We start from the raw sequence: 21,589 nt of genomic DNA, 5'->3' as shown, positions 1-21,589 counted from the left end.
CGTCACGGACAGTGCAGGAGCTGGGCACGTGGATCTTGCGTGTAAGTTCCTCCCATGCTCGACAAGCCTTGCAGATTCTGTTTCTGAACTAGATCGAACTTGGCAGCTGTGACTCTCTGGTGAGACTGCTGGATGGTCCCTCTCCCGCTTACCCTGCTTTCTTCCCTGGGAAAAGAGCTCACATGCCCCAGGCTTCCTTGCCATAGAGTGTGGTCATGTGACTGACCATGTGACAGGTGGGGGCGCCTCCTTCACCCTTTCCTCTTCCCACTGGTTGGAACGTGGATGAGGTGACCGGAGCTTCAGCAGCCATTTTGGACCAGGTGCTGGGACCGTATGTTTAAGGCGGCACAGCAACAAGCTAAAGGCATTTTGGGTCTCTGATGACTATAGTGCGGCCATGCTAGTCCAGGACTAGCCAACTCCAGATTTTTGTTTTGTTTTAAAGGCAGTCTTACTCCGTCACCCAGGCTGGAGTGCAGTGGTGTGATCTCGGCTCCCCGCAACCTCCGCCTCCCAGGTTCAAGCGATTCTCCTGCCTCAGCCTCCCGAGTAGCTGGGACTACAGGCGTACACCACCATACCTGGCTAATTTTTGTATTTTTAGTAGAGACGGGGGTCTCACCATGTTGGCCAGGCTGGCCTCGAACTCCTGACCTCAGGTGATCCACCCGCCTCGGCCTCCCAAAGTGCTGGGATTACAGGTGTGAGCCACCGTGCCCGGCCAACTCCAGATTTCACTTACAGGAGAAATACACAGCTTGTCGAAGCCACCACCATTCTGCACACAAATCTTAATGTGTCCCATCTGGATTTGCTCCATCTGAGTTCACAGGTCCTCGGCCACCACTTCACTCGCTTGTCTTTGCCAAAGTGGTAAAGCTGTGGTCTCTGCTGCTGTCCCAGCCTGTCAGGAGGTGCCCCAAGGAGAAATATGGGTGGGGCCATGTTATCCCTTGGGGAAACCAGAGCCAACTGTCAGCCCTGGGCCTGAACCACAGCAGAGGGCTGCTGGGCTTGCCGGGGGGTGCTCTGGCCCCAGGGGGCCTGGTGCTGTTCGGTGTGACAGCGTCTGCCTGCAGAGCCCTGGCCCTGCTTCCCCAGCTTCCCAGCGGCTTTCAGAAGCGGACTCCTCGCCACACACACTGCAGGCAATGCCTGCCAGCGCGCAGCCTGGGCCCCCATTCCCTGCATCCCCTCCATCCTCGGGGCACTCCACTGGACGGTCACTCTCAGGACACCCAGAGACTGCCCAGCTGCCGCCCTCAGCCCAGGCTGCACAGAACGTGCTTAGGGCCTGGGGATGTGGGGTGGGGGACTCCTCCTCCATTGTCTACACAGCCTGGGGCCAGCCACATGTCCCCAAGACTCCAAGGACTCCAGCTGGGGCCCAGAAAGTAGAGACTCGGTTTCGGACAGTTTCTTTGGGAGTCTGTCTCGTCCTTAGTCCTCCTGGCCCCAGTGTCTCCTCTAAGGGAATCAACACTGGACCTGTGGGGTGGGGAGGCCGTGGTCTGGGAGGGGGAGGCAGTGGCCTGGGCTGGGGAGGCCGTGGCCTGGGGTGGGATGCTTTTGGAGGGAACATGGGGATGTGTGAGCAGGGGTGAGAGAGGCAAGGCAAGTGGGGGTGTTGGTGCCAGCTCTGTCAGGGGCTCTGTGCCATCCTGCTTCCCCCAGGACCAGGTGTCATGAGCTCCATCTCGCAGTGGAAACCCCCTTCTCAGGAACTCTAGCCTAGGAATTCCCCTCCTGCCTCTCCGGCCCCTGACCCCATCTGGGCTCCAGGAAGGTGTCGCAGGCCCCAGGGGCTGGGGGACTCTCCTGGCCCGGACGCCAGCTCCTCCCCTACTACACCCAGGCGCAGAGGCTGTGGGACGCTGGAGGAGGAGGAGGGAGGGGCGAACCCCACGCGGAAGTCAGGTAGGAGCGCCCGCCACTGGCAGCCGCTCTCCTGGCCACCAAACCCCAGCCGGAACTCCAGCCGCAGGCAGCATGCAGGTGAGTTCTGCGCTCAAAAGGGTCCACACCTGCATGGCCCCCAGCCACGCCCACACCTGGGCCACCTGGCTCCAGCCACCGGCTGCCAGCCCCACCAGGAAGGCACCTGTGTCCCTGCAGGCTGCCAGGTATGGTGAGGGTGACAGCCCGGCTCAGCTAAGCTGCCTCCTGGACCCCTGGGACACGCTGGGGGTTGGAGGTGCTGGAGGGCAGCGTTCCTCCCTCCAGCTCGGGATTCTGAGGACACCAGGGCCGGGCTCTTGGCAAGTGTGTGGGGCCGGGAGCCTTTACCAGAGTCCTCAATATGAGATGGAGAGGGCATGTCCACTGGGGCTGGGGCTGCTGGTGAGGACCCCAGACCTTGCAGCTGGCTCCTAAGGGGGAGGGGCCGTGGGCTCCAGGTGGGCTGCCCCAGAGTTGGGAGCTGCAGAGTGGCCGGCGGGCTGTGGGCTCTCTGCTCCCCAAGGAGCCCTTCCCAGGCACAGGTGGGGGCAGATGGCTGCAGGTGGATTCCGATTCTGGGGGTGGGGGTGCAGAGCAGAAGGCGGCGCGGTGCAGGAGAACACACAGGAAGACATCCTTTCTCCCCTCTGCCAGTGACGAGGTCACCTGGGGCCAGGGCCAACACCTGGACGGGTCAGAGGTCACCTGGGGCCAGGGTCAACACCTGGGCGGGTCAGCACCTGGTCGGCCCAGGGAGGAGGCAGTGGTGAGGTGCAGAGTGAAACCAGACTCCCTCTCGGCCTGCCAGGGCCCCCACCCGTGAGCTGCGCAGGAAGCCTCTTGCTTCACCTCCGCCCAGGGCTCTCCTCCGCCCTCCACATCCAGCTCTGGCACCCTGGCTGCTCAGCCCAGCACCTGGTGCCCCTTGGCCTGAGCTCAGGGTCCCCACTGCCAGCCCCTTCCTCCCATGCTGGGGGTGGAGGAGAGACTTGGGGCTGGCCAGGGATTGGGTTGGGAGAGGCAGCACCTGGTTTGCCAGAAGTGAGAGCATCAGTCCTTCAAAAAGGACAGTTGTAGCCAGGCCTGGTGGCGTGTGCCTGCAGTCCCAGCTACTCTGGAGGCTGAGGCAGGAGGACTGCTCAAACCTGGGCATGGTGGCATGTGCCTGCAGTCCCAGCTACTCCGGAGACTGAGGCAGGATGACTGCTTGAACCCGGGCCTGGTGGCACATGCCTGCAGTCCCACTTGGGAAGCTGAGGCAGGAGGATTGCTCAAGCCTAGGAGTTCTGGGCTGTAGTGTGTTAGACTGATTGGGTGTCTGCACTGAGTTCAGCATCAATATGGTGACCTCCCAGGAGCGGAGGACCACCAAGTTGCCTAAGGAGGGGTGAACCAGTGGGTCGGAAACGGAGCAGGTCCAAACTCCCGTGGTGATCAAAAAGGACAGTTGCAGACACGGGGAGGACTTGGTAGTCCCAGCTCCAGGCTGGATCTGAGCGTGCCTTTCCTCTGCTCTAACCCCTTCCATGGCTCCCCACTGCCCCCTCCTGAAGTCCAAGCTCTCCAGTTGGCCAAGCAGCCTTCCCTGATTGGCTTCTGCCAACCTCCAGCCTCCCCTTCTGGCAGCTCCCTCCTTGTCCTTTATGCTTCTGCAAAGCTGAAGTACCAAGGACTGAGTCCCTGGACTCAGTTTCCATAGGTGCTGAGTGCTGAGTCACCTGGAGTAGTAGCTACCAAGTCCTCCTTGGAGGTGCTGAGTGCTGAGTCCCAGATACCAACTGCACCCTGATTCTCAGGGCCTGCCCACACATGTTCTTTCTCCCAGGAATTCTGCTCCCATTTTCTCACCTTCTGCCAACCTCTTACCCTACAATGCCAAGCTCCATGCCTCCTCACCTACCAAGTGGGCCCCTGCCCCTGCGTCCACGAACACCATGCACTGCCTGAGAGGGCTGCATGCAGGTCACTCCATCAGTGTCTGGGGATGGACGGGCACATGGATGGGTGAACTGACAGATGACAGACTGGGCAGCTGGGTGGGCAGACGACTGGCTTCAGGGCCTCCAAGGAGCAGAGCCAGGTGGGGAAGGTTTGCTCAGAGGATGCGTAGGCTGGGCAGAGGCTGGGCACTCTGGCTCACAAGGTGGGCCTCTGTGTGCTTGGGACTGTGGTGGGGGCAGGAGGGGACCCTCCGTGGATGACGAAACTGAAGTTCTCAAGGGCCAGATTCCCAGAGGGCTCGGGGCTCTGGCCAAGAGGCTTGACGTGACCTCAGGAGAAGATGAGGCCCAAACACCTTCCCATGCGCACCTGGGGGGATGTGCGTCACAGGACCCCCTGGCCAGGCCTCTCAAGAGCAGGGTGGGGTCATATCTACACAGCCATCTCCTCTGCCTGACCCCAACCTGGAGGCTGGACTGGGAAGAGGAAGGATGGGCAGGAGCCCCAGCTCCGTCCTCACACTCCAGCCCTTGGGAGGGAGGGTCTCCTGCGGGCTACAGTGTCTCTAGAAGCGTCCTCATTGGGAGCCGGGGGCTTGCCCACTGGATGCTGGCCTATGCCCACAATGGGGGTGCCAGGGGTCCCCCACCAACTCCTTGGGGCCCTGGATTACTGGGTGTGTCGCCTGCGAGGGCTGTGGGGCAGGAAGGACGGGGGAGGACGGTGTGTGGTTCTGTCCACCTTCTTCCTGTGTCTGCATACCGCTGAGGTGACTCTGGGGGCCAGGGTGAGGGCACCCTGTTGTACAGATGAGGAAACTGAGGCCTGGGGCGTTTCAGTGGTGTCAGAGCCAGGGCCTGGCCGGCTGTCCACCCGGAGCTGGCCTCCCTCTCTGGGTTTGCAGACGGCAAGGCTGGCTGAAGCTTCAGAGGTCCCAAGACTGAGTGTGTAGGGCCAGCCCCTGTCCCTGCCTTGGGAGCTGGGAGCCTGTGGGTCCACACACAGCTTCCCGGAGGTGCGGCCCATGGACTGGGGACATGGGGGTCCCAGACATCTCACTGTGGATAAACCTCTCACTGTGGATAAACCGAACAGTCTGCTTGGGTGGAAGTGGAGGTGACTTCAGGTGGTCCAGCTCCCACCTGTGAAGACCCCAAGGGCGGTGTGGAGAAGCCAGGCTCCCGTGGCTCCATAAACACAGGCCCGGCTGGGCGCGGTGGCTCAAGCCTGTAATCCCAGCACTTTGGGAGGCCGAGATGGGCGGATCACAAGGTCAGGAGATCGAGACCATCCTGGCTAACACGGTGAAACCCCGTCTCTACTAAAGAATACAAAAAACTAGCCAGGCGACGAGGCGGGTGCCTGTAGTCCCAGCTACTTGGGAGGCGGAGGCAGGAGAATGGCGTGAACCTGGGAGGCGGAGCTTGCAGTGAGCTGAGATCCGGCCACTGCACTCCAGCCTGGGCGACCGAGCCAGACTCCGTCTCAAAAAAAAAAAAAAAAAAAAACACAGGCCCTGGAGATGGAAGGACAGATGGATGGCCCAGTCCTGGAGGCTGGTGGCTGTGGCCCCGGGGATGGGCCGGTGGGTGTGGCTCCGTAAACACTGGCCCTGGAGACGGATGGACAGATGGACGGCAGGTCCTGGAGGCCGGTGGGCCCAGAGTTCCGCAGCAGAGTCTCAGAGCCTGAAGCTTGTCTGGCTGTGTGTGCTGGGGGGCTCCACCTGTCTGGCCTGTTGGGGGCGCTCCACCTGGCAGCCCTAGTGCTTCTGCCTGGTGTAAGGGAGCAGCTAAGGGCAGCCAGGGGCTGCCCCAGGTGTGCGTGTAGCTCTGCCCCGGGTGGAGGGCTCCCTGTCAGCCCACGTCAGTGATGAGGGCTCCACACCCCACTCCCCGGGGTAGGCTGATTCGGCTGCTTCCAGAGGCGTGGGGTCATCACCCCAGGGCTGCACGATGTCTTTGGTGGGGAAGAGGTTTCTGTGCCTCATTTCTGGGGTGAAGGATGGCTTCCCACCCCGACCTTTGAGAGTGATCCCCAAGGACAGTCCCTTCTCCCAGGCTTCTCTGAAAGTCCTGCTTGGTCTGGGGTCCCTGCCTCGTCCCTTCCTTCTCAGGGGTCTGGGCTTATCCTGCCTGCTTTCAGCTTTGGGCCCAGACTGATGGGAGGGGGTCTCTAATTTCAGCGTCTGCCAGAGGAGCTGGGGTTCTGGCCAGAGGAGGGACCCTCATCCTGGGTCTGAAGCCAGGCAGGTGAGGGGCCATTCCCCCACAAACCCCTCTGACACACTTCCCGGGCTCCTGCGGAGGCAAGCCACAGAGCCAGAGCCGTGACGCCCACGTTCCCTGGGCCACCAGTCCCCTAGGGCGAGGCTGCCCTCTGCACTGAGACAGAGGTGCCTCTCCCGCCTGGGCAGGTGCCACGCCCTTCCCTGCATATCTGTCCGAGGATGGAGGTTTCTCCTCTGACCCAGGACGGGGGAGAAGTTTCAGTGTGGCCACACCTGAGTGCAGGTGTCTGTCCGTGGGCTGTTGGGAAGGCCAGGCAGGGAGTCAGAGGAAGGGTTGATTGAGGCAGGAAGAACTGCTGGTCTAGGACGGGACAGAAGGGCCAGGTGAGCCCCGTGGGCCAACTGGGGCAAGAACCTCCCCACCCAGGGAGGCTACAGTGTGGCGCTGGGCGCTGAGATGGTGTCTGCGGAGCCCGTCTCCCCGTGACCGGGGCGTCGGAGGCCTCAGAGCCCCAGGGAGGCTGCAGTGTGGCGCTGGGCGCTGAGATGGTGTCTGCAGAGCCCGTCTCCCCGTGACCCGGGCGTTGGAGGCCTCAGAGCAGCACTCCCCAAACTTTTCGGCACCAGGGACCGGTTTCACAGAAGACAGTTTTTCCACAGCTGTGGGTGTGGTGGGATGGTTTTGGGATGAAACTGTCTCACCTCAGATCATCAGGCACTGGATTCTCATAAGGAGCAGCTGAGATCCCTGCATGTGCAGCTCACAGCAGAGAGTCTGATACCGCCGGTGATCTGACGGGAGGCAGAGCCCAGGCGGGAATGGGAACGTTCACCCCCTGCTCACCCCCTGCTCACCCCCTGCTCACCCCCTGCTCACTCCCTGCTCATCTCCTGCTCTGCGGCCCAGTTCCTGACTGGCCGAGGACTGATACTAGCTGTGGACCAATCCCCTGCCTGAGAGCCTCCCATTCTGGGGTTGGTTGGATGCATTTCCTGGCTTCTGTGGTTGAGACCATAGAGAGAATGGGGAGACCTGTCCTGGAACCAGTAGCTCCTGGTGTGTGTGTGTGGGGTGGGGGCTGGAGGGTAGACCTTGACTAGGGTTACAGACTTAGCGAAACAAAATAAGAAACAGTGCCGGGCGCGGTGGCCCATGCCTGTAATCCCAGCACATTGGGAGGCCAAGGTGGGTGGATCACCTGGGGTCGGAAGTTCGAGACCAGCCTGGCCAACATGGAGAAACCCTGTCTCTACTAAAAATACAAAATTAGCCAGGTGCAGTGGTGGGTACCTGTAATCCCAGCTACTCGGGAGGTTGAAGCAGGAGAATCGCTTGAACCCGGGAGGCGGAGGTTGCGGTGAGCCGAGATCATACCACTGCACTCCAGCCTGGGCAACAAGAGGAAAACTCGGTCTCAAAAAAAAAAAAAAAAAAAAAAGGAAAAGCAGAAAGAAAGAAAAAAAGAAACAGACACCCGGTCAAACTGAATGTCAGATAAACAACATTTTTAGTGTAGACGTGTCCCATGCAATCACTGGGGCATCTATCTATCCTATCCTATCCTATCCTACCCGACCCTACCCTACCCTATCTATACTATATCCTTCTGTTGTTTATCTGGAAATCAAGCGTGACTGGGTGGCCTCTATTTTACCTGACAGCCCTCAAGGGCCAACAGGCTCAAGCATTCAAGTGAGACTTTCCGGAGGAGGCAGGTCTTGAGCTTGGCGAGGATGCAGCTGGGAGAGGGAAGGACTCAGGTGCAGGGACCGGGTGTGACGCAGCCAGAGGCAGCATGGAGACTGCCTCAGTAATTAACAAATATCAGGGGGACGCTCTGAGGCCCTGCAAATTCCCCTCCTCCGGAAGGTTCTGGCCCCAGACTCTCGTGTCCCTGTGTCTGCTGGGATGTGCCTGTGGCAGTCACCCCGCGGGAGCCCGTGCACTGTGCCCTGCAGGCACTCACCTCGCCTGCTGCAGGACCCTCCCTGTGTGAGGATGGCATGGTGTCCATCCGTCTGCCCAGCCCCCGGGACCTCATGTGAAACGGGGCCGCTGTGAGTGCCCTTGTCTGCACCTCCAGGGTTGGACGGGCTGGGCCAGGGGCTGGGAGTGTTCAATTTTAAACACAGTCTAACAGGTTTCCAAACCCTTGCTCTGATACGCACAGCACCGGGAGCGTGCAGGGGTGCCTGTGGCTTCTCCCGCACATCAGCGTCTCCTGGTCCTCTGACCTGCGTTTCCCTGGCTGTTCTGGCGTTCCTGTCGCCTCCCTTGTCGGCTGCTCACCATGCTCCTCTTCCATACAATCCCGCCGGCCTCTGTGGGCTGCATCTTCCCTTTTGCATTTGCAGGAACCCTCACGTGCTTCCGTCTCCACAGTCTTGTCGGTTGTTTGCAGCAGGTCCTGGCCCTCTGGCCTGTCACCTGCCTACAGCCATCTCCTCGGGACTCTTTGCTGTTCTTGCTGTGGGGAAGGACAGTGTGTGACTACGTGGTCTGACGCAGGGACCCGCCAATGAGGGGCATCTTGCCCCCAATCACATCCTCCTATTCCTTTCTCTGCCCCCAAACCTCCAGGGCAAAGAGAGCCTCCGGATCCAGGTGGAGCCCGAAGGGGACAGCTTCCCGCTGATGGAGATCGGCACCTGTGAGGTGGGTGTCCGTGGGCCCCTCCCCGGCCCCGCCTGGCCCTGTCCTGCCCCTTCACCTGCACCTGGCCTGGTGCCTCCTCCCTGCAGGCCGAGGCCTCTGAGCAGTGGGACTATGTCCTCGTGGCCCATCCTCGCACCCAGAGAGACCCCTGGCAGGTGCGGCAGCAGCAGTTCCTTCAGGAGCTCGAGAGAAAGGGCTTCCACACCAAGGTGGGCTGGTGCCCAGCGAGGGGCATGGGGCGTGGGGCTGGTCACGGGAGCACAGAGGGCCAGGCTTGGAGGCTGTCTCCTGGGCTGGAGGACTGGGGAGAAGCAGGGGCGTGAGAAGCGAGGAGGCTCCCTGGCTCTGGGCCAGGGCTGCAGAGGTAGGGAAGGTTCAGAGGTAGAATAGAGGGTCCCGTGTGCCCCCCACCCCCAGAGGATACAGGACCAGAAACGGGTGTTCTTTGGGATCCGTGCTGACAACAGCATCTTTGACCTGTACCGCACTCTCCTCCTGGAGCCCGAGGGGCCTACCCCCAACGCCGAGCTGGCTGCGCTGACCGCCGTCCCGGTTGCCATGAGGTGAGAGGCTGCACCCAGAGCCATGGCCAGGAGGACCCCTTGCCACCCGTGTGCTTGGTCCAGACTGGGAAGGAGACAGTGCCAGGCTCCGGGCATCGCCAAGGCAGGACAGCTGCGTGGTCTCAGGGCAGGGGCCACAGGTGTGAGACCCACTGGCTGTGTGAGCCTCATCTTCCCCATCCCAATAAAGGATCATGGTGGTTCTCACCTCTCAGAGCGTTCTGAGGGCCCCGTGTGGCTGCCTGCGTTCCTGGGGACAGAGTCAGAGCCAGCCTTAGGGTGTGGGCGGGATTTGCAGAGGCCCAATGCCCCTCCTGGACCAAGGCCAGTGTCTCTTGAAGACCCCTCCTCTCCAGGTCTGATGCCCCTTCCTGGACACTGTCCCTGGCCTCCCAGGCACAGACCCAGAGGCCTGGCCGGGACAGCCTCCTCCCTCCCTCAGGCCCTGCTTCTCCCCAGTCCTCCAGCCCAGGAGGGAGCCTCCAAGCCTGGCCCTCCACGCCCCCATCACCTCCCCAGCCCCATCCAGGCCCCGCAGGGCTCAGCCAGAGCCTGCTTTGTGGACATTCCTGGCAGTGGTCACGAGGCAGTGGAGGGGGCAGTGGAGGGCATCCGTGAACATCCGTGAACAGAGAGCTGTGGGTCTTGGGGGGTCGTGAGGGGGCATCAAAGGAGGGGAGGTGGCTTGAGGGGGCGCATAACTGCGATGTGCCCTGGGGTGTCCAGGAGCCATGTCCTAGGCACAGGGGGAGGCTCGGAGCCCGGCTCTGCCGTCGGACACCTGGTTGTGCTGCTTCGTGGCTGTGTGGCCTCGGGACATTCCCTTTCCTGAGCCCCAGTCTCTGCACAGACAGAACAGAACAGCTCCCAGGGTATAAGGAGGGTGTGTGCGGATAAAGGCTGGGGTGTGCTCTGGACACAAGCGGCCCGCAGGTGGGAGGTGTGGTTGGAGGTGGAGGCTGTGGTCTGGGATTCTGGGAGGGACCGGGCTGGGAGGAGAGGAAGCCCCCAGCCCAGCCTTATCCTGGACGCCGTGGGGCAGGTCAGGCCCGGGAGCACTTTAAGGAGGGTGCAGGGGGAGCTCCCGGGTGGGTTGTGGATTCTGGGTTCCGGTCAGGGCTGGCAGGCTGGGGGCTCCGCCAGGACAGGGAGGGGCCTGGGCCTGGCCAGACCAGAGGGCAGGTCGAGACCTGGAGGCAGGGTCCACCGTGGTCACATGCGCCCACCCTGCTCTGGCTCCTGAATCTCAGAATCCGAATCGTGGACTTCGTTGTCATGAAGACCAAGACCTCGGCTGGCGGTGAGGGCAGGGCTGGGACACCGACGGGGCGCCGTGGGCAGCCTCCTCCCAGCACCTCACTGCCCCTGACTCCTGAGCCCCTGTGACCCACAGAGACCTTTGAGGATCTGGTGAAGGATGGGGTCTTCGAGGCCAGGTTCCCCCTGCACAAGGTGAGGAGTGGGCAGCCGGGAGAGGGCCTCGGGGTGGGACCCTGGGATGGCGGCTCTCATTCCCTGTCACCCGAGCCAGGGGGAGGGTTACCTGAAGAAGACGTGGGCCGGCTGGAGACACATGTTCCGCAAGCAGCCCGTTGACGAGATCAGGTAACGCTGCCCAAAGAGATCACAGGAACCCCACGGACGCCCCCAGATACCCACGGGAGCCCCCACACCCCCGCAGACTAACCCACACACACCACCCGGAAATTGCCACCCCCTGTGGATGCCTCCACACCACCACGGCTGCCCTCACCCCTGTAGACGCCCCCACACACCACCCAGAAGATGCGCCCACACTGCCCACACCCCCACAGATGTCCCCATGCCCACAGATGTGCTCCCCATTCAGACTCACTGATGCCACCAAAGGAGAGACTCGCCTCCCCCACCCCTGTCCCTCCCCAACTGCTGCCTCCCCCCACCCTCGTCCCACCCCCACCACCCCTCCCACCCCCGTCCCTCCCCCAGCACCCCTGACAGCCACGTGCCCAGCGGAGCAGGCATTGACTGCTGCTGCCTGCAGGAACTACTTTGGGGAAAAGGTGGCCCTGTACTTCGCCTGGCTGGGCTGGTACAACTACATGCTGGTGCCGGCTGCCCTGACAGGCCTCTTGGTCTTTCTGAGCGGATTCTCGCTGTTTGATGCCAGCCAGATCAGGTGGGCTGCAGCAGTGGTGGGGCGTGGGGGTCCGGGGTGGGCCCTGCTGCCAGGAGGAGCTGGCCCCAGCCTCATCCCTGCCCCTTCAGCAAGGAGATCTGTGAGGCCCACGACATTCTCATGTGTCCCCTCGGCGACCACAGCCGCAGGTACCAGCGGCTCTCGGAAACCTGCACTTTCGCCAAGGTTTGTCACCTCTGGGTCCACCCCAGGGCCTGCGGAAGATGGGCACAGTGCACCCACCCGGAGGTGGGGAGGCCAAGGCCTGGAGCCCTGCAGAGCTGCTCAGTTTCCCCACAGGGCTGACGGGGAGGCCCAGCCCCAGCCCAACCACCCCCCTCCCCGGCTCACCCGCCACCTCCCCAGCTTACCCGTCTCCTCTCCGGCCCACCCATCACCCCCCCAGCTCACCCACCTCTTTGACAATGACGGCACGGTGGTGTTCGCCATCTTCATGGCTCTCTGGGGTGAGTTGCTGCAGGGACGTCTCTGCGGGGCCGGGGGAAGTGCCAGCCTGAGCTCCAAGGTCCACCCGGCGAAGCGCAGTGATGCCCCTCCTTGCCCCCGCCGCAGCCACGGTGTTCCTGGAGATCTGGAAGCGGCAGCGTGCCTGCGTGGTCCTGCACTGGGACCTGTACATGTGGGATGAAGACCAGGTGAGGTGGAGCTGGCAGCACAGCTGAGGTGGACCTGGGCACAGGCTGTGGGCGCCTGGTGCCCTGCACGGCCTACACATGTCTGTCGTGTTTGAGGCATGTGTCCCGTGTCTGTCTCCCCACGTGTGGGGCGTGTGTCCCGTCTGTCCCCCTGTGAGGCGTGTCCCTGTGTCCGTCTCCCCACGTGTGGGGCGTGTGTCCCGTCTGTCCACCTGTGAGGCGTGTCCCTGTGTCCGTCTCCCCACGTGTGGGGCGTGTGTCCCGTCTGTCCACCTGTGAAGCGTGTCCCTGTGCCCGTGTCCCCACGTGTGGGGCGTGTGTCCCGTCTGTCCACCTGTGAGGCGTGTCCCTGTGTCCGTCTCTCCACGTGTGGGGCGTGTGTCCCGTCTGTCCACCTGTGAGGCGTGTCCCTGTGTCCGTCTCCCCACGTGTGGGGCGTGTGTCCCGTCTGTCCACCTGTGAGGCGTGTCCCTGTGCCCGTGTCCCCACGTGTGGGGCGTGTGTCCCGTCTGTCCACCTGTGAGGCGTGTCCCTGTGCCCGTGTCCCCACGTGTGGGGCGTGTGTCCCGTCTGTCCACCTGTGAGGCATGTCCCGTGTCTGAGGCTTGCCCGGTGCTCTCCCCAGGAGGAAATGGCACTTGAGCTCATTAACTGCCCTGACTACAAGCTCCAGCCATACCAGCACTCCTACCTGCGCAGCACTGTCATCCTCATCCTGTCCCTGATCATGGTACTGGGGGGACACTGCGGTGGGGCTGGAGACCCGGGCTGCGCACCCGCCCTGGTCCCCGCCCACCACAGCCGTCCCGCAGATCTGCCTCATGATCGGCATGGCCCACATCCTGGTGGTCTACCGCGTCCTGGCCTCTGCACTCTTCAGCAGCTCAGCCCTGCTCTTCCTGGAGGATCAGGTGACCACGGCAGTGGTAGTGACCGGAGCCCTGGTGCACTACGTGACCATCAGCATCATGACCAAGGTGGGGCCGGGAGCGGGGCAGATCCGAGCTGGGGAGTCTGCCGTGGCCCCAGTGAGCCTATTCGGTGCCCTCCTCCGCAGATCAACAAGCGCGTGGCCCTGAAGCTTTGTGACTTCGGTGAGAGGACGACCCCAGGCCCTCTTGGGGGACCCGGCGGGAGGACTCAGGGCTGGGCCTTGGAGCTATGGTCAGAGAGCAGGGGAGGGGGCCCTTCCTGCTGCCCCAGGGACTCTCCCATGAGCAGGGAGAGAGGTAAGGGCCCGTTCCGTTCCAGAGATGCCCAGGACCTTCTCGGAGCGAGAGAGCAAGTTCACCATCCGCTTCTTCACGCTGCAGTTCTTCACCCATTTCTCGTCTCTCATCTACATCGCCTTCATCCTGGGCAGGTAGGGCCAGCGCCAGGCTGCCTCCAACCCAACTCACGAGGGCTTGTTCCACCACCTTTAAAGTGGCAATATCCATTCTTTCAATTTTAAAAATAATTTCTGCTGAGAGCAAGTGGAAATCCAACCTAGAGACGTGAACGAAGCCTGCAGTGAGCCCAGCTCCTGAATTCCAGGCCCTGAGGTGGCATCAAGACAGTCTGGTGGCCTCCCAGGCTTCTTCATGCATCTGCAGGCACGTAACAGCACTGGCAGAAATAGCTTTGTCCTGGGAATAATGGCACCTGCTCTTAATGCTGAAAATACACTCGGTATCTTCCTGGGTCTGCCTGTCCACACAGCCTCATATACATGAGAGAGACAGGGTCTCGCTGCCGCCAGGCTGGTGTCCAGTGGCACAATGTTGGCTCACTGTATTGTAGTCTTGACCTCCTGGGTCTCATGAGTAGCTGGGATTACAGGCGTGCACCACCACACCCAGCTAATTTTAATAATTTTTGTGGAAATGGGGTCTCATCGTGTTACCCAGGCTGGTCTGGAATTCCTGGGCTCAAGCGATCCTCCCACCTCAGTCTCAGGTATTAGGATTTCAGGTGTGAGCCACTGCACCTGGCCAAAAAAAGGTGCATATTGATTGATGGAGCCAGAAAGGCTCACTTCACTAATTAGGAAGGTGAGATGAGAGGAAAGCTGTAGGAAGGTGAGGTGAGAGGGATGCTGGCTGCCGCTTTACTTTTTTTTTTTTTTTTTTTTTTTTTTGAGATGGAGTCTCACTCTGTCACCCAGGCTGGAGTGCAGTGGCACGATCTTGGCTCACTGCAACCTCTGATTCCTGGGTTCAAGCGATTCTCCTGCCTCAGCCTCCTGAGTAGCTGGGACCACAGGCGCCCACCACCATGTCTGGCTAATTTTTGTACTTTTTGTAGAGATGGAGTTTCACCGTGTTGGCCAGGCTGGTCCTGAGCTCCTGACCTCAGGTGACCCACCTGCCTTGGCCTCCCCAAGTGCTGGGATGACAGGTGTGAGCCACCGCGCCTGGCCCCGTAGATGTTGGTTCTTCACCTCCATCCGTCTTGGGAAAGGCGTGCACCATGGCTTGCTGTGGGCCATGTATCTCCTGGTGGACCTCTCACTCTGGAGGTTCCTGGGGGTGAACCCTGGTCTCCTGTCTGCAGGCAGAAGGACGCTGTCTACGTGCTGGGCCTGGGGCTGGGGTTGGGGAGGACACTGTGGGGCCTCAGTGTCAATTGGTCCAACCCTGTGTGCTGAGTCCTTGGTTGTTCAAACCCCTAGTGAGCTTCTAGTCCTCCTGAGGGGGCTTTGTGGTCAGGTAGGAGGCCCAGGGACCTTCCAGCTGGGGCTGCATTCTCCGAATCAGTGCCCCCAAGCCACCAGGGTAACCAAGTCCTGAGGCTTCCTGGGGCTCCCGGCAGGGCTGGATTGCTTCCTGAGTATCTCGCCTGAAAGCCTGATGTCTTGAGTGGACTGAAGGCCTCTCCAATTCCCTTCTACCTATAAGGAGATACCTGATAGTGGGTGTCAGCAGCCTGTCATTTTATTTTATTTATTTACTCTTTGAGACAGTATCTTGATCCATTGCCCCAGGCTGGAGTACAGTGGTACAATCACGGCTCACTACAGCCTCAAACTCCTGGTTCAAGCGATCCCCCTGCCTCAGCCTCCTGAATAGCTGGGACTACAGGCATGTGCCACCATGCCTGGCTAATTTTTTCTATTTTTTGTAGAGACGGGGTTTTGTCATGTTGCCCAGGCTGGTCTCGAACTCCTGGGTTCAAGCAATCCTCCTGCCTCGGCCTCCCCACGTGCTGAGATGACAGGTGTGAGCCTCCGTGCCTGCAGTCGCCAGTTTAATTGTGAATTGGGAGTGTGCGTTTACATGAACATAGATCCTGCTAAAGAGGCCTCCAGAAAGGCCGTGTCAGCAACAAAGTCACCCACAGTGTGCGAAACGTTCCATCCTGAGCCAACGGGCAAAGTCTTTTCATTTTTTAAATGTGCCTTTAAAAAAATATTGGTGGCCGGGCGCGGGTCCTGAGTCCTCCTGGGTCCTGAGTCCTCCTGACTCCTGAGTCCTTCTGGGTCCTGAGTCCTTTTGAGTCAGGCCAGCTCCCAGCTGCTCCCTGTCCCCATGGAGGGACCCTTGTGATTACACCAGGAAAACCAGATAACCCGAGATAATCTCCCCATCTTTTTTTTTTTTTTTTTTTTTTTTTGAGACGGAGTCTCGCTCTGTCGCCCAGGCTGGAGTGCAGTGGCCGGATCTCAGCTCACTGCAAGCTCCGCCTCCCGGGTTCACGCTATTCTTCTGCCTCAGCCTCCGGAGTAGCTGAGACTACAGGCGCCCACCACCTCGTCCGGCTAGTTTTTTGTATTTTTTAGTAGAGACGGGGTTTCACCGTGTTAGCCAGGATGGTCTCGATCTCCTGACCTCGTGATCCCGCCCGTCTCGGCCTCCCAAAGTGCTGGGATTACAGGCTTGAGCCACCGCGCCCGGCCCAATCTCCCCATCTTAAAGCCAGCTGATTCACAGCCTTAATACCATCTGCCGTGTGAGATAAAATTCCTTTGCCAGGTAAGAACGTGGTCACAGGCTCCAAGAATGAGCATGTGGACGTCTTTGCAGCCCCTTGCTCTGACTACAAACACATCCTGCGTTTTCTTATGGAAGAACAAAGTTCTCCACGCAAGTCTTTCATGCTCCTTAGTAGTTTTATAGTTTTCTTCCTTTAGGCACCACACATGCCTTGTGAGTTTCAGTCTCGTTATGGTATAACTTGTGCTGGTGTCTGCGGGCGACCGATGCTTTCTCATGCCACATTTCCCTGCAGCTTTTTCCCACACAGACAAGCCAGTTCTGCTGGATGCTCACTTTGTATCCACCTGAGCACCCAATTGATTTATCCACCCAGCCTTTCAGTTGTTTTATTTTGATTTTCCAGGTAATAATCATGTTTTCTAAAAAGAGCCATTATTTCCTTTGCAAATGTATACTATTTATACTTTATATTTCTCTTGCTGATTTGCAAGGAATTCCAGAACCGTGTTAAATACCAGGTGTCGTGAGCTACAATAGGAATGCTTTCGGATTTCACCACTGACTATGAGTCTGACTTTTGGTTTGAGATAGTTCATATATTTCTCATATTATGGAAAGCAAGTGATTTTAAACACAAAACAACCCAATGTGCCGTTTCCATGGGGAGAAACTGAGGCCACCTGTAACAGATACTGTCTGGAGCACGTGTCAGAGCCTGTGGCCTCGCCTGTGTGTGTGTATGTGTGTGTGCGTGCGCGCCCACATGCGGGTGCGGTTCGTCTGGGAGCCTGTGGCCTCGCCTGTGTGTGTGTGTGCGTGCCCACGTGCAGGTGCAGTTTGGGAGCCTGTGGCCTCCTGTGTGTGTGTGTGTGTGCGCGTCCACGTGTGGGTGTGGTTCGCCTGGATGTGAGCACTTGTGCCCCGCTCACCTGCAGGGCCTGCCCTGCCTGTTCTTTCCTCCCTGCTTCTGTCCTGCTGCACCCACCCTGTCAGAGGCAGGCCTGCAGTGCCCCAGACCTCCCCTTCCCCCCCAGGATCAACGGCCACCCTGGGAAGTCCACGCGCCTGGCAGGCTTGTGGAAGCTGGAAGAGGTCAGTCACCCCCAGGCTTCAGGCCCTGTCCCTGAGCCACTGCTCCCCTGACCGTCCCCCAGGACCCCTCCCTGATCCCCTCCCCCGTCTGGCCCCACAGCCCCACGTCAGCAGCTGCATGGTGGACCTGCCCCCCGACCCTCCCCCAGGACCCCTCCCTGACCCCTCCTCTCTGGCCCCGCAGTGCCACGCCAGCGGCTGCATGATGGACCTGTTCGTGCAGATGGCCATCATCATGGGCCTGAAGCAGACACTCAGCAACTGCGGGGAGTACCTGGTCCCGTGAGTGCCAACCCCGCCCAGCCCCGGGAGCCCCAGGCCCCTCCGCCCCTGTGCCCTCCCCGCCACGCAGCTCTCCCCGCAGGTGGGTGACCCACAAGTTCCGCTCTCTGCGGGCCTCCGAGGCCCGGCACCTGCCCCGGGACCCCGAGCTCAGGGACTGGCGGCGCAACTACCTTCTGAACTCTGTCAACATCTTCAGCCTGTTCGACGAGTTCATGGAGATGAGTGCGTGGGCGCTGCGGGGCGGGGGTTCGCAGAGACTAATGCGGGGCGGGGGTCCACGGCCATGAGCGTGGGGCGCCGGCGAGCCTGACCCCCACCCCGCAGTGATCCAGTACGGCTTCACCACCATCTTCGTGGCCGCCTTCCCGCTGGCGCCGCTGCTCGCGCTCTTCAGCAACCTCGTGGAGATCCGCCTCGACGCCATCAAGATGGTCTGGCTGCAGCGGCGCCTGGTGCCGCGCAAGGCCAAGGACATCGGTCAGGCCCCGCGGGTGCAGGATGGGTGGGAACCGGGCGGCCTCAGGCCTGTGGGCTTCCCGCTGGCCACGCCGGCTCAGCTGGAAATAATCTCTGTGATCTCACACCGCACACAGCCCCCAGCCCTCCTCCAACGGCCTTGGCCTGGGATGCAGGTTGAGCCTGGGTGGGAGGGTCCCGAGTGGGCGGGGCGGGGCGCTTTGTAGGCCCCTCTCACAAACCTTCAGGATCTCACGGAGGGGCTTGACGTCCCCAAGCGGGACCCAGGTTCTGCCAGTGGCTAGGGCAGGAACAGAGCAGCCAGCATCTGTCCCAATTCTGGCCACGCTGAGACGGACAGGCAGCAGGGGAGCCACAGGGGCTGGGGCGCTGGATGTGGGGAAAGGGAGAGAGGTGTTAGGGAGGCCCCCAGTCTTGGGGCCCAGGTTACAAGGTCTTACCCTGGGGTGGGAACCCACGAGGTGGAGTGGCTTGGGGGAGAAGTTCAGGAAGATGGAAGGATGAGGGTCCTGGGTCTCTCCCTGTCCACATCAGGGTGAGGGATGCAGGAGCGCTGAGGCCATGCTCTGCCGTGGCTGGGGACTTCCTCATGAATACTGTGGCCCTAGGGCTGCAATGGGACACCATGCACAGAGACATGGCAGGCCCCTCGTTGGCCGGGGGTGGGGGGCAGAACCAGCCGAGGGAGACAAGTCAGACTGCTTGTCCACTGCTCTGGTGCAGGGACCTGGCTGCAGGTGCTGGAGACCATTGGTGTGCTGGCGGTCATTGCCAACGGGATGATCATTGCCTTCACATCTGAGTTCATCCCCCGAGTGGTCTACAAGTACCGCTACAGCCCATGCCTGAAAGAAGCCAACTCTACCGTCGAGTAAGGCCTTACAGTGTCTGGAGACCCCAAGGAGAAACTGGCCCCACGACAGCCAAGCCCTGGGGAAACCCAGACTGTCCCTCCTGGGAATGGCTGCATCTGTCAATACCCCCTGGGGCTTTAATGAGGCTGGGTCCTGGGGGTGGCCCCTGCCCTGTGCCCACTGACTGCAGGCCCTGCGCTGGAGGTCAGGGATAACTGGCCAGGACTGCAGTTGAGGGTGAAGTTCCCAGACCTTGCTGCCTCCTGGGCAGGCCCTGCCAGAACGGCTCCCTCCCGATGTGAGGTTCTGCGTGTCCTCTTCTGATTTATCCAGCTCTCTGACCTGGAGGAACCACCAAACCAGACTGGGTCCCCAGGGTCAGTCCCTGGCAGGGAAAGTGGCTGGTGATGTCCAGAGTCCCCACAGCACCCCCAAGCCCCTGGATGTGAAGATGTGCTTGGCCTGGGAGCCCCATCCCACTGGAGGCAGTCTGTGGTGTGGCCCCCACCTCACTGTTTGCTCCATAACACAAGCTAGAAGCACCCTGGGGCCTGAAGGGGCCGCCCTGGAAGACACCCCACCCCACACTCTTCTCCCCTCTCCCCAGCTGCCTCAAGGGCTACGTCAACCACAGCCTGTCGGTCTTCCACACCAAGGACTTCCAGGACCCGGATAGGATTGAGGGCTCAGAAAACGTGACTCTGTGCAGGTTTGGAACTCCCCATCCCCCAAGAATGCCCTCTGAACTCCTGACCCCTGACCTCAGGTACTTCCTTACCCCAGATACAGGGACTACCGCAATCCCCCCGATTACAACTTCTCCGAGCAGTTCTGGTTCCTCCTGGCCATCCGCCTGGCCTTCGTCATCCTCTTTGAGGTGAGCCAGAACCGGGAGAGGCCTTGGAGTGGGTTTGGGCAGTTCTCTCTCCAGCCCTTCTCCCCGGCCTGGAACCCCCAAATGCCTGCTGGCCCTGATTCTGCTGGACCTCTCCTGTGCTGCCCCTAGCATGTGGCTTTGTGCATCAAGCTCATTGCCGCCTGGTTCGTGCCCGACGTCCCTCAGTCAGTGAAGAACAAGGTTCTGGAGGTGAAGTACCAGAGGCTGCGTGAGAAGATGTGGCATGGAAGGCAGAGGCTGGGCGGGGTGGGGGCAGGCTCTCGGCCCCCGATGCCCACCCATCCCAACCCAGCCTCCATCTTCAGTGCCAGGAGCACAGATGTGTAGGGCCAGAGCCCGTCTAGAGGCCACCAGGAGCTGAGACGGTGCCACCACCAGCACCTCCCACCAGCCCACCGCTATGCGTGTTGAGGGGTGCTGTAAAAAGGCCATGCGCATGGGGGGCCGCAGGAGTCCCCTGTATGTTCAGGGCATCTGGGCGCCGCCCGCCTGTTCCGCCTGCTCGTCTTTGTGGGGGCTCTCAGGCTTGGCACAGACCTGACTTGAACTCTGGGTGACCCCGGGCACCCACAGAACTGGGAGTGGGGGCTCCTCAGGCAGCCACAAGGCAGGAAAACTTGCGCAAGTTTCCTGGGCCTCCCTCTGACTTCTGGGCGCCAGATCCGGCCATGCCCCCATCCTGGCTGTTGGGGGTAGCCTGAGCCCACCTCGCTGGCCTGTTCCCTTCAGCCAGCAGCAGTTTCTGTAATAAAATTAAACCTGTCTGTCTTGCTTTCCTGGCCTGGCTGGGTCCCGGGTGGATTATATCTGCTCTCAGGGCTAGATGGGAAACTGAGACCCAGAGTGTGGAAGGTTTGGAACCAGGTGAGGCTGCCGCAGGCCCCCTGTCCCTTCTCCGGTTTTCCATGGGCTTCCAAGGGAGGGGCGCCTATGGGAGTTCTCTCCTCCCTGCACCTGGGGTGTTGAGAGTAGCAAGAGAAGACATCGGGGTCACTTGGGGGTGTAGTGGGGGTCAAGACAAGCTTCCTGGAGGAAAGGGAAGAGGTAGGGGCGGGCGCACAGAACCCTGAGGGCGGTGGACGCTCCAAAGAGTCCCCAAGGCTCTGGGGCTCCGGGGCTCTGCAGGCTGGCTGGGCGGGTTTGGCCGCTGGCAGCGGCTCCCGGGCAGCAGCGCAGCCTCCAGCGCCAGCCTCGGGCGCAGAGCGGGACGCTGGGGTCCGCCCCCGCCCTGACTGCGGGGCGGGGCCGCACCTGCTGCCGCCGCCGGGGCTGTTGCCGCTGCGCACCTGGCTCAGGTGAGCTGCCCCCGCCCCCGCCCCGCGCGAGCCCCAGGTCCTGGCAGCAGGTGAGTGGCGGTCGCGATCAGACCCGCGAAAGTGAGTGGAGGTCGCTGTCCTCCCAGAGCCGCTGCAGGCCTGGAATCGGGGGCCCGGGGCGCTGCTGGTCCCTGGGCGCGGTCTCTCAGGAAGTGGCTCGGAGCCCGGGAGGTTCCCGCGTGGCCCGGAAGCCCGAGCTCGCCCGCGTCCTGGCCCTTTCCAGGCCTGGGGGAAGGGAGGAAAGTGGGCGAAGGGGGCGGGGGCCGCCCTTTTCTCTGCCGGACGTGGTCAGCGGCTTTTTGGTGACCCTCGGCGCAGAACAGAGCGTGGCGAGGAGCGCCGAGGCTCGCGGGGATCCCACCACGGTCCCCCAAGCCTGGATCCCAGCTCGAGGCTTCCTGAGGCGCCGAGGGCGGACCAAGAGTCAGGCTGGGGCCCGAGCTCGCCGGGCGCCGGGTGGAGCTTCCGCCATCCGCGCGCCTCTGCCCGGGCCGAGCGCCCCGATCCGCACCCCGATGCCCGCCCCCCACGCGCATCCCTGTCCTCCGCCCTCCGCACCTGGAGGGTGCCCAGGGCGCATGTGGGCACGAGGTAGGGGAGCGAAA

General features: G+C 61.4%; 1 protein-coding gene across 1 annotated transcript; it reads left to right on the top strand.

The window, feature by feature from the left end:
* Positions 1-1,885: 1,885 nt before the first annotated feature.
* ANO9 (anoctamin 9) lies at positions 1,886-20,432 on the top strand. The gene is made up of 23 exons (XM_010356201.2): positions 1,886-1,998; positions 8,694-8,768; positions 8,855-8,977; positions 9,186-9,331; positions 10,582-10,631; positions 10,725-10,783; positions 10,863-10,936; positions 11,355-11,489; positions 11,579-11,675; positions 11,896-11,956; positions 12,063-12,145; positions 12,771-12,875; positions 12,958-13,122; positions 13,203-13,239; positions 13,397-13,508; positions 17,097-17,154; positions 17,339-17,436; positions 17,519-17,661; positions 17,764-17,916; positions 18,640-18,787; positions 19,378-19,479; positions 19,554-19,647; positions 19,777-20,432. The coding sequence occupies exons 1-23, from the start codon at positions 1,993-1,995 to the stop codon at positions 19,993-19,995; spliced, it is 2,343 nt and encodes a 780-aa protein (XP_010354503.2). The 5' UTR covers positions 1,886-1,992; the 3' UTR covers positions 19,996-20,432.
* The last annotated feature ends 1,157 nt before the right edge of the window (positions 20,433-21,589 follow it).

Source organism: Rhinopithecus roxellana, chromosome 15 (genome assembly GCF_007565055.1).
Source record: "Rhinopithecus roxellana isolate Shanxi Qingling chromosome 15, ASM756505v1, whole genome shotgun sequence".
NCBI classification, from domain to species: domain Eukaryota; kingdom Metazoa; phylum Chordata; class Mammalia; order Primates; family Cercopithecidae; genus Rhinopithecus; species Rhinopithecus roxellana.
Note: the sequence above shows the minus strand (reverse complement) of the source record. Positions and strands in the feature narration are given on the sequence as shown.